At 48.9% G+C, this 12,504-nt stretch overlaps 1 protein-coding gene across 3 annotated transcripts in view; it reads left to right on the top strand.

Moving 5' to 3' along the window:
* ANKHD1 (ankyrin repeat and KH domain containing 1) overlaps positions 1 to 12,504 on the top strand; it is a 1,478,908-nt gene that overhangs the window by 1,398,058 nt on the left and 68,346 nt on the right. For all 3 annotated transcript variants that reach the window (XM_086931463.1, XM_086931465.1, XM_086931464.1), the window contains one exon: positions 3,319 to 3,494. In XM_086931463.1, the coding sequence (XP_086787589.1) occupies positions 3,319 to 3,494 (176 nt within the window). The remainder of the gene's footprint in view (positions 1 to 3,318; positions 3,495 to 12,504) is intronic.

Raw genomic sequence — 12,504 nt, forward strand, 5'->3', positions numbered from 1 at the left:
CTGAGATCACACTAGCTCCAGTATCTCTGAGAGCCTCTACCCTTCACCCATTGATGGTCACCCAGGCAATGTACTTCCTAGTGTTTGCAGGCACCTTGTTTCCTGGGACCATCTCACTGTCCCCTCGAGAGACTGGTCATATCTGCGGGATCGCCACCCTCCTTTAGGTACCCCTCCTCCCCAAGCTCAACACTAGCCTACACATTAGACTGCCCATCGGTGGGTGGCTGTCCCGTTCTTCATGTATTAAAGTATGTGATCTACAGCAGCACATACTGCAAACTTAATGGTTAAGAATCGTTCTCGTGCCCTACCCCCAATCATCTGCTTATCACTCCTCCTACCCCTCAAGAAGCGGTGTAGAGGTGAGGCACCTTAAAAGTAATTGGTGTTCCACAAGACTTAAGCACTGTTGGACACATACTATAGCAGACATTGCACCTATACACAACCCACCACCCTTGTCGGAGATGGGTAACCATGATCAAAGGTAGGGGGTCTGTCCTCTGGTGTATTCTGAATTTAAAAGGATGTTGTTTGAGGAGGCACGATTTTCTTTGCATTTTTGGTGCCATGACTAGTGACTTATAAATGTGGACAGTCCAAAATGTAGATACCTGGGAAGGGTGTTCACTCATTCACAACTTAACATTTTCTTTCAGTTTAGAGTCTGTTTTATTGGCACTGCTCTGCATTCTGTTCACAAAATCCTGTTTCCTCACCTCAGAAGTTTTCCTTCTGCTTTTTAGTCTTACTTGCTGACAGACAACCCAGGTTACAAAAAACATTTTTACAACTCGCCCTTTGTTTCCAGTTTAAGTGGTTTACTAAGGAGCTAACACAAAAGATAGGATTCTCCCCAACACAGCAAAATTTGGGATGGTACCAGATGACAAATCACTAGGGAAGGGCGGCCAACTCCACTCTACTGGCGGAGTTGGCAAAGTTTTGCCACTCCTCTCTCCGTTTGAAGCACAGAATTTGTCCTAGTTTACCAGCGCTGCTGCCCACTCTGAGAGCCTGCCAGTGTCACTAAAGATGGTTTCCAGGCTTATGCCAAGTGCCTTGCCTCCCCCACAAACAACTTTTAACAAAACCCAAAAGGGACAGAGTCAAAGCCAATCAGAATAGCCTGCTCAGTGGCCGCCGATTGCTAACAGACTGAACTTAGCACTCAAATCAGCAGCCTCATTACAAGCTGCAGCTCTCAGAGCGGAGTCGCAGAGCTCAGCTGACAGGAGCAAGTTCAGTTGAAAAAAAGATGCGGAGTGGAAGGGAAGTGCATGGGGGCACCGTGAGGCAGCTAGGGGGAAGCAGTGAAAAGACAGACCGGAGAGCTGCGCTGAAAATGAGCTGCGCACTGGTGCAGCAGCATGGAGGGCACTGTCAAACCAATGATTGCGCGCCAGCTGTTTTCTCAGAGTGCCGGCAAGTGTCTGCATCACTATAGCCTAAGAGATTTGTGGCAGATGGGGATGTGAAGTGATGGTGAGTGAAGGTGAGTCGAAGGGGCTGCAGACCAGGGATTGTGCTGGTGGTGTGCTCCTCTCTCTAATGTTTGCACTACCTCAGACTCATTGACTTTACGGAAGGTAAGAGTGCTTCCAAGTTTTCTTTATGCTTCCTAAAGAACCTGCTATCATTTTACCGTATGGCTTTTAGGAGAGGAGGCGAGGTGGCAGCTTACAAAGAGCTGCACAGTGTTCGTCACCTTTGCATTTTCTGTCTCATGTCTCCTCTGTGGAGACTTGTTTGCCGCGGGGCAGGCTCTGGGCTCACTCCTGCACTTGTTGGCGCCTCAGAGTGCTGCCCGTGGAAAAACAGAGTGTACTGGCCACTTGTAGGACGCAGGAGGCACTGGTGTGATTGAAGACAGGCTCCTCATGGGGCAGAGCTCATGGTTCACCACAGTGACATTCCGTCTCGGCCATACAGTCTGGAAGATGTTTGAGGGTGACCGCCAAGCACCGTATCGCACCCAGCAGTCCATCACACTGTGCCTGCTGGGCTGGCTTGGCTGTGCTCACTTTCATTTCATCACTCTTGGCATACTTGGCCTGCTAGCTCTGCTCTTCAGTTCCTCTGACTAAAGCAGCAATATCCAAAGTGATGAAATCTTTTGTGGAATATAATAACTAGTTGCATCACATACTCCTCCCTATTGCGGAACTCTGCAGAATTTGGCTGAGTTCTTTGAGTGAAACTCTGCCCAGACTTACAAATCACCTTTGTTGCGACCAGCTTCGCTTCAGAAAACCTCATGATGGGTTAAGTATTGAAATTAATTTTTGACAATCTCTTCTTTACTTCTCACTAAAGCAATGCTTTTCCACTTGTGATTAGATTCTTAAGTGCCTGGTGATTACCTTTGCTTGATAAACACATTATCATCTACTCCCAACATATGGAATCGCCCATAGGTTTACCTTGTGTGATGTGAATGCTTTTGAGCCATTGCATGCTTGTTCTTTGAGACTGTAAAACTACAAAAATATAGTTTTGATTGCTGTTACATTGGTAGTAAAGACAGTCTAGCTGCAAGACCTGAATTGAACCCCATCTGTAAGTTCACATCTGTGTTCCAGGACAGTGTTCACATGCAAGTCATCTTTCTTCGCTCACAGCACAAGAGTATCAGGGAAAGTTTTTGACCAAGACATGCATCTATTTCCCAGGGATTCTGGATACAACACATGAGAGGCAGTCGGTCATGTGTTACTTAAGGTCAAAATCAAATGACTCAAGCAAAAATCCTATTACACAAGAACATTTTTCTGTTTTAGGATGAAAGCTCCCATCCACTCTAAGATGGCTTGCTTCATCATCAGGCCCCTCCTCACACAAGAATCGAAATTCAGTGGTGTGGGCTATAGCTTCTGGTTCACATCCAAGTAAAGCAACAGAAGGAGCACTTTGAGGTGTTTCATATGCAGTGGGTAGTATGCCTTTGAAAGCTAGGTCTGGGTGGGGTCAAACGTAAGTGCAGAGTGCAAAGTGAGTGTGAAACAAAAGTAATAAAAAAATGCCCACTGGTGAACTAGTAATGTTATTAGCGGTTCTCAGGTGGCAGATTAAACTCAAGGGGGGTGAGACCTTCAACCCAGTTCAAAATAGGTCATTAGTCATTAGATTTTGACCTAGAGCTACAAATGACCAACTGTATGTCTTTGTGTGTTGCAAGTCCTCTTACTTATGTATAAATTCCCCCAGCGGATGAAAATCAAACTCAAACAACGGTAGCTCTATTTGATCGTAAAAAGGAAGATACAAACCGTTTGAATTGTGATGGCCATATATTTTGTATTTTTATAATTCTAGAAGGCATGTCAAGTTGGTCCCAGTCTGTAATGGGTGGTCATCCGGGCCTCCAGCAAGTACCGGATCCAACTACATTTTCTCAACATCAGCCGATGGAACGTGATGATTCTGGAATAATGGCTCCAGCAAACATTTTTCATCAGCCAACTAGCAGCGGTTATGTGGATTTTTCTAAAGTAAGCTTTTAATTTTTGTTTATTGATAAGCAAGTCAAATGAAGCATTTGTTGTGGATTGTGATGCCTTTTTTGTAGATGTTGCTGTCTTATTTGGGTGCTGGTTTTGCCTTTCTCTTAAAGATAATGCCTTTTCTCTTTGGCACTTTCCTCAATTTACCCTTAGAACATGAATTAATCCTGTTTAGGTCTTGCGTGAGACAGAGCACATGTGTTGTGGCTTGCCCCGATCTGTTTCTAAAAATAAAACAAAATACTCAAAGAAGGGGCTGTAAGCCCACCCATTACTTTACATTGGTTGGCTTCATTGTCAGTCTTATTTTCTTCCTTTTCACTGGTGAGCACATCAGTGCCTTTCGGCTTCACTTTGTCTCCTTGTGTTTCTTTTCTTCCGTGGAGCATGGACTGAGTACTAATTGATTTCTTGATTAGCGTTCTTCCACGCTGCTTGCTCTCGGATTATGGTACTTTTTTAATTTAGTTATTTTGCTCTCACGTTCAAGGTAACTTAAAGCTTTTCAGTATTTTGAAATTTTGTGACTGGACCAATTTCAAAAACATACATTTTAGCCGGATGTCGCTTTTAACGTTGCCAGCACATGAACCTTTAAGTCACCCACACCAGTCACCCTTCCCTCACCTCTGCCCATGCCTGAACCCTTAAGTCACCCTCACCTCACTTTACCTATACCCACTCCTGAACCCTCAGGTCACCCTCCCCATGCCCTGAAGTGTCCTTCCTCCCTTTGCGTCTACCCTTCCCTGATCCCTCAAGACTTCCTCACCTGCCTTTACCACTATTTACACGTGAGCCCTCCCCATTAAGGTCATTTATTTTCCTTTCACTTGCACCGCACTTCGTCCCACATTGTTGCTTGTCTGGTCCGCACCACTCCCATTGTTGGTTAGCTCATCCACCTCCCAACCCTCATCCTTAGAGGCTTGCCCACTCCTGTCCAGCCAGAAAAAGGCACCCAAAAGTCATGCCAGGGGATATCAAGATATTACAAATATGGAAACAGCACTGTGCTCCCTGCACTGTATGGCCTTTTTGGTGCTGTTCTTGTGCAGGACCAACAAGGTGAATTTCAGCTTTTACGCAACATAAACTTTATGTATTTATTTTTTGTAAAGGCAGAGGATAATCCCATACCAAGAAAAGAGGCCACACCCCCATGCTGGCAGGTTATAGCACTTTGTTTTTTGTTTACTTTCAGCCTTGCTGCTGCAGAACATAGCTAATCCAATAACTCTCCCATAGGCAAGACCTATTTGCTTTGCCAATGCTTGTTTAGCCATGTTGTGCAGCTGCGTGGATGGTATGACGCAGATAACACTCGCCCATCATTGCACATTTTCGCTTTACTGTCAGCCTTGTTGTACAGCAGCCATACTACTGTACAATATGGTAAAAAAAAATTGACAAACCCGTTGGCGAGATCTATTGGCTTTTGCCAATACATAAGTTTGCACACAGTATGACACTGTGACCAACGAAGACAAAATAACTAATTGAAATATAGGAACTTTCTTTTGAAGCCTACTATGCAACAATTGATTATAACACTCACTAGGCAGTCGCACATTCAGTAATTTACTCAAAGATTATAAAAATTAAAAACAATCTCTTTTGCTTAATGCAGAAGATGTGCTGTATTAATAAATAAAATCCAGTTTTTCGTGTGTCATTCCAAAAGAGACTAAACTTCAACAAAATATGGTTCTTTTTTATTTTAGTGGACATGGTACACTGCTTCAAAGATGGCAGAGTACACTGTTTGCCAAACTCCTGCTTCCCCTGCTCTATTTAGAGTCAAACAAACTGTCACATTTCTGCCAGTTTTACTTCCACTGATGGAAATCTTTGGCCAACGTCCTAACTGGCACTAGGCTGCCTGTCCGAGTACCTAAGACCGAACATTCTGAGGTCCTTGCCCTCACCAGTGCTTGACCACATGTGGGGGCCTGCAAGTCTGCGAGTGCTGTTTTGGTATCTATCATATGTGAAGCCGGACGCAGCCCATGTCTTTGTCATGTGTCTCTTCTCAGACAAATGGGTAGTGACTGTTCAATGTCTTCATAGTCTTCAACCATAATGACCTGCTTCTGGTTAAGTACCTCTATGTAGTGAGGTAGATGCAGCATGTCAGGTGTCCTACAGGAACCACAAAGGTGAATCACAGCAAGAGTCCGCGCAGGTGTCACACAGTGGGCATTTGCAGTCCGTTAAGTACTGGTGCAGGATTAACCTAGCTCTGAAGTTACAGTCCAGTCTAGGCCAGTGCATTACCCACTGAAGTTGCAGCCTAACATGCTCCAGTACATGATGGAGAAGAGTTGAAGTCAAAACCTGGACCAGTGCAGGACGCACTTTCCAGAGCACTAAATTCCTTGTTTACAAAGCACTTGGAATTGAAACAAAATAGGTCTTTTTGGGTTCCATTTTGACACGCTTTCCAGAAAGGGGATGTGATTTCTCTCACTCAAACTTCAGAACCAGTTTTGGATTGTTCTTTCAAGTGCAATTCTCAGGCTGCTGTCCATAAATAGTCCTTGTGTGAGGTGATGTTTCTGACAGCAGGTAGCACCAGTGCGGTCTTCAAGTTGAAGCACCAACAACATGGGCACAATGTAGTGGGCACAATGTAGTTTGAGGTTTCTGTCCAGAATGCCATCAGTCTTCCAGAACATTAATTTGGGACAGACCGAAATCATTGGGTTCCTTCTTGCACACTGTGACAGCAAGGTACACAGTGTGGGCTACAACTCTCCTTCAGGAGAGGAGCGTGAGGTGTTTTCAATCATCCAATGGAAGACAGAGTGTGGGGCAGAGTGCAAATAATGAAAAATACAAAAAGTGAATTAAAATGAACTCATGGGAGACCAAGATCGGTCTTCCTCAACATTAATTGAGGACAGACTGAAATGCTGGTCTGATGTAGAAACAGCCTCATCTTGCAGGATCGAAACTGCTGTCACACCACTCAACTCTACCATCAACCAAACGGCTACGCTTGGGTGGAACTAATGACCAACCTCTTGCTGACAAAGTTTTGATGGAATTTCTAAACATAGCCCTGTCTGCATCCTCCTCATTTCTGGATCTCCACCCTTCGAAGGTCAGGCTTCCAATAGGGACTTCCAGCTGCAGATTCCTCACCTTTTGACTATTCCCCAAACGTCAAGGGTGGATACAGATTTTTTTGCAGTAGCTTTGTACGCCAATAGGCGGCACCGCATGGCTCTGCGGTGATGCTCTTCCGCTCTGGAGTTGACGTGCAGGCCTATATAAGCATCACTCCACCATGCTAACGTCTATTCTTTTCTTTTGACGCCACCAGTCGCAGATCCGGCATGCTCTCTCATATTTCAGAGACCTGCAATCACTGCACAGCGATGAATCCAAGACCATCTGAGAGCGCACGGTGTAACTCTACATCACCATGTATAAGGAGACCAGGTGATAAGACCAGTTAGTCGCAGTCCATTCTGGGGATTCGTTCCTGTTCTCGCTCCAGAAGTTGCTAAAGCAGGCCTTCAGTGGACGGTGTTCGTCAAGTGTAAATCGTCCAGTAAGTCCAAAAGGAAACACACAAAATCAAAGCAGAACTTGGGCTCCCTCTCATCACTCTCATTCGTCTGAGAAGGCACGGGGTGTCATCATGGCTTTCAATCTTGCTCCTGGAGTCTGTCAACTTCGGAGCCAATTCCGCAACTGATTCCTGCACAACCCAAGTTTTCGGGGCAGTCCACCCCTCGAAGAGTCCCACAAGGCCATGCTCCCACTCTTCAGATTCTTTCAAACTCCCTCTGGCATACCTTTGGGCCACACGGAACCAAGAGGTCTTAAATCTGGAATTCATATGGCGGCATGACCCTCTGCGCCATTTGGATCCTCCGAGCCCGGCACAATGCCTCTGATAACAGTCAGCCTCCGGCGCCCCAGTCCACGCTAGTTCGGGGAACATCAATGCCGGTACTGAATCCATTGACGCCAGACCAGGAGATACCTATAATGCTCGCAGATTCTGAGTTGGTGAGTTCTAACTTCGGACAAGGCCGTGCCCGACCACTGTTGAGGCACCGATTCCCCCACTTGATTTGCCATCTCCACAAGGGAAAACACACCCAGCACTCCCTTTTCGGTGCACACCGAGACATCGACTATGACGTGGGTGAGGTGTTCACTCAGCCCCATACTGAGGACAATTTGTGTGATAGTTTGCATGAGGACCGCGGCCTAGAGACCCCCTTCCGCCTCCCCCCCTCCAAATTAGTCCTTTCTCGCCATCTGGCCTTGGTTTGCCGCACTCCCCCCCCCCCCCCCCCCCCCTCTCCAGTCAACAAGCAAATAGCGTGGCGCCTTCTTCCTTCTCCAGATGTCCTGTGTTCCTGTCAAAACACCGCTCCCCCATAAATTTCCAAGAGTCCACAAGTCAGTCTAACCCAAACACTTTCCCGACTGCTCTTCCTGATAAAGAATCCAAGCAAGTGGAGGCATTTGGAAAGCAAGTTTTCCTTCCATCAGTCTGGCTCTGTCCAGTGAATGCCAGCTGTATCCTAGGACACTGCTTCCACTCCCTTTGGGACTTGGTTGCCCAAGTCCTCCATGGTGTCCCTGAAGATCTCCAACTTCTCTCTTTCAGATTATCAAGGACAGTCAGGAGGCGGCCGAGTTAACAATTTGTTGTGGCATGGATGCTACCAATTCCATTGGGAGGGCCACTGGCATCAGTGTCAAGTCAACATTTGTATAGCGCACTACTCACCCAGAGGGTCTCAAGGCGCTTGAGGGAGGGGGGATCGCTACTTATCAAATAGCCAAGTTTTGAGTTGTTTTCTGAAGGAAAGGTGGTTCTGTGTAAGGCGGAGGTGGGTGGGGAGAGAATTCCAGGTTTCGGCCGCTAAGTAGGAGAATGATCTTCCTCCCATGGTGGTTCTTCGGATGCGTGGAATAGCGGCGAGGGCTTGATTGGACGAACGTAGTTGGCGGGTGGGGGTGTAAAAGGTCAGGCGCGTGTTGAGGTATCTGGGTCCTAGGTCGTAGAGGGCTTGTGTGCGTGGGTGAGAAGGCGGAACGTTATTCTCTTGTTGACGGGGAGCCAGTGAAGGTCTCAGGTGACAGGATATGTGATTGTGGCGGGGTATGTCTAGGATGAGTCGGGCAGAGGCGTTCTGAATGCGTTGGAGTTTTTTCTGTAATTTGGCTGTGGTTCCGGCGTAGAGGGTGTTTCCGTAGTCCAGTCGGCTTGTGACAAGTGCATGGGTGACCGACTTTCTTGTTTCGGTGGGGATCCATCGGAAGATCTTTCGGAGCATGTGTAAGGTGTTAAAGCATGATGATGAGATGGCGTTGACTTGTCTGGTCATCGAGAGGGAGGAGTCTAGAATGAATCCCAGGTTGCGAGCATGGTCCATTGGTTTTGGTGCGCTGCCTAGGGCCGGTGGCCACCATGAGTCGTCCCATGCAGAGGGGGATGATCCTAGGATGAGGACTTCCGTCTTGTCAGAATTCAGTTTTAAGCGGCTCTTCTTCATCCACTCGGCTACTTCTTTCATTTCTTCGTGTAGGTTGGTTTTGGCGGTGTTTGGGTCTTTGGTGAGGGAGAGGATCAGCTGTGTGTCGTCAGCGTAGGAGATGATGTTGAGGTTGTGCTGGTGTGCGATGGATGCGAGAGGGCTCATGTAGACGTTGAAGAGGGTGGGGCTGTGCGATGATCCTTGTGGTACGCCGCAGATGACCTCGGTGGCCTCAGATCTGAAGGGGGGGAGGCGGACTCTCTGGGTTCCTCCGGCACTTGCTAAGGCGTTGTACAAGGATGCTATGACATACTGTGTCACATGCTGCGGAGAGGTCCAGGAGGATGAGGGCAGCTGTTTCCCCGTTGTCGAGTAGTGTTCGGATGTCGTCTGTGGCTGCGATGAGGGCGGTCTCGGTGCTGTGTTTGCCTCGGAAGCCGGACTGTGAGGGGTCGAGGGAGCCGTTAGACTCGAGGAAGGCAGCAAGTTGACTATTGACGGTCTTCTCTATGACTTTGGCAGGGAATGGGAGGAGCGAGATGGGGCGATAGTTCTTAAGTTCAGTGGAGTCTGCTGTAGGTTTCTTCAGGAGGGCACTGAGTTCGGCATGTTTCCAGCTTTCTGGGAAGGTAGCGGTGTTGAAGGAGCAGTTGATGATATCCCGGAGTTGGGGTGCGATGATAGTCGGCCTTGTTGAAGATGTGGTGAGGGCATGGGTCGGTTGGTGATCCGGAGTGGCTGGAGTTCATCAAGCGGATGGTGTCTTCAGTGCTGATCAGGTTCCATGCGCAAAGGGTGGTGGTGGGCTTCAGTTCGGTGGTAAAGGGAGTGGGCTGGTCGCCGAAGCTGTTATGTATGTCCGCGATCTTGCTGTGGAAGAACGAGGCTAGAGAGTCGTAGAGGTCTTGAGAGGGAGTGATGTCGTTGGTGTCGGTGCTGGGATTGGTAAGCTCTTTAACGATGCTGAAGAGTTCCTTGCTGTTGTGGGCATTGTTGTCGAGTCGATCCTTGAATGCTGATTTCTTGGTGGATCGGATCAGCTGGTGGTGTTTGCGAGTGGCGTTCTTGAGGGCGGTCATGTTGTCTGTGGTTGGGTTTATTCGCCAGGCTTTCTCCAGGGTGCGGCAGTTCTTTTTGGAGTTCTTGAGATCGTCATTGAACCAGGAGGCTTTTTTGCTTCCTGGCTTGTGATGTTTTTTCAAGGGTGCCAATTCGTCAGCGCAGTGGGTGATCCATTGTGCGAGATTGATGGCTGCTTCATTTGGGTCCGATGATCTGGTGGGAGGGTTTTGGTTTAGCGATGTGGTGAGCTGGTCGGTTGTAATTTTGTTCCAGTTTCTGCGGGGGACTTGTTGTGTGTGGTGGTGGGTCGTGGTCTTTCTGAAGTTGAAGTGTACGCAGCTGTGGTCCGTCCAGTGGAGTCCTGATGCGTGATTGAAGGAGATGTGCTTGCTGGAGGAGAAGATTGGGTCGAGCGTGTGTCCGGCGTAGTGGGTGGGGGTGTTTACCAGTTGTTTGAGTCCAAAATTGGCGAGGTTGTCCAGTAGGGTGGTGGTATTGCTATTGTTGTTCTTTTCCAAGTGGAAGTTGAGGTCCCCTAGGAGAATGTAGTCTTCGGAGGGGAGGGAGTGTGGGCTATTAAAGTCAGTGATGTCTTCGCAGAATTGTGTGCGGGGTCCTGGTGATCTGTAGATGAGGGTGCCTCTAAGTGTGGTCTTGGGGTTGGTGTGTATCTGGAAGTGAAGGTGTTCGGCGGCTGTGAGGGGGTCGTCGGAGCTGGTCGTGATGCGATGGTGTTCTTGTGGACGATGGCGATGCCTCCTCCTGTTTGGTTGATGCGGTCCCTACGGATGATCTTGTAACCGTCCGGGATGGCTATGGCGATGTCGGGCGCTGAAGAGGCGTTCATCCAGGTTTCTGTAAGAAAGGCGACGTCCGGTGTTGTGGTGTCGAGTAGGTTCCATAGTTCGATGGCATGTCTGTGGACCGAGCGAGTGTTGAGCAGGTTGCACTTCAGGTGGTCGTTGTTTGAGCTCTGTTTGACGTTTGTGGTTGTAGATTGGTTCTTGATGCAGCAGAACTTGCAAGATTGGCAGGTGAAGGGTCCATGGGTGCGTCCTGGGGCGTCATGGTGGCAGTTGGGGAGTCGGCCGGTGTTGAGTGCAGAGAGGGTGGCGGCGTCGTATGTTAGGCGGGTGGAGTGGTTTGTGCGGGGGTCTGGCGCTGGGCGCGGTCCAGGCGCGGACGGGCGTAGACGGGCCTTCGGCGCGCATAGGGCGCGTCCGCTGCGCGTAAATTGCACTGCCATGAATGGATGGTGGAGGGGGGCGGAGCGAGGGAGGAGCAGCTGGGAGGCGGGAGCAGGGTGGCGAGTGGGGAGGGGATCGGCTGTGGATACTGTAGGGAGCAGGGGGTGGGGCCGCGGGGAGCAGCGGCAGGAAGCGGGGAGGAGAGCCTGGCTGGGGCACAAAATGGCACCAAACAACAATAATGCAGGGCGAGATCGGGGCGCAGTCTAGCAGAGTCTAGCACAGATACTGAACAAAGCGGCAAATGCGATACCACAGTAATCAAAGCAGAGCGAGGGGCACAGTCTGGCACAGGTACTACTACAATCTGCAAATACGATACCACACGAAGCAAGCAGGGCAAGGTTACAGTCTGGCACAGGTAGAGGACACCACAGGTAGAGGATATCACACGAGGCAGAGCAGGGCGAGGGCACAGTCTGGCACAGGTAGAGGACGGCCAGGAGCGGCCACGTTTGGCTGCAATCCACCGTTTTTTCATCCGACATCTAGTCATCCTGCATAGACAGTGCTGTTCAATGGGTCTTGGCTGTTTGGAAATAATTCAAACGCACCTCTCAAGCGGTCCAAGAAGAGCACGGTCAGGGCTCATTCTCTAGACCTATCTGCCCCTCCTTGTCAACCATACCAGACCTACCACTCCTTTTGTGGCTTTGGCAGAGGTACCCCATCCCGCCAGCCACAGCATGGTGCCCAGCAGTATTGCAGTCACTGCCATGGTGCCCACCACCCCAGTGTCCAAAGATTCTTGCTGGGTTGGCAAGCCATAAGATCAAACCGGTTGGTACTGCAATTTGTTTGGGGGGGCTATGCTCTCACCTTCCTTTCAGCAACTCTGTACCTTCAATTGTCCGCCAAACAGCTCTCGGAGGACCATCTTTCCGTCTTGTGACAGGAAGTGCAAGCCCTTTTGTCCCAGCTATTGCGAGGGTATCTGTACCAGAAAGAGTTTGTGGTTGTTATTCCCACTATTTTCTGGTGCCTAAGAAGGACAGAGGCCTTTCGCATATTTTATTTCTGTGTCTTCTCAACCTCTTCCGAAGGAAAAATTCAAGATGCTCAAACTTGGCTAGGTCTTATCTGCCCTCGTCCCTGGGTCTTGGATGGTAGTGTTGGACCTGCGGTAGTCCTACTTTTATGTACCCGTTCTGCAGACCAATCTGCTCAGCTTACGGTTTGTGG

This window comes from Lissotriton vulgaris, chromosome 7, assembly GCF_964263255.1.
Source record: "Lissotriton vulgaris chromosome 7, aLisVul1.2, whole genome shotgun sequence".
Taxonomy (NCBI): Eukaryota; Metazoa; Chordata; class Amphibia; order Caudata; family Salamandridae; genus Lissotriton; species Lissotriton vulgaris.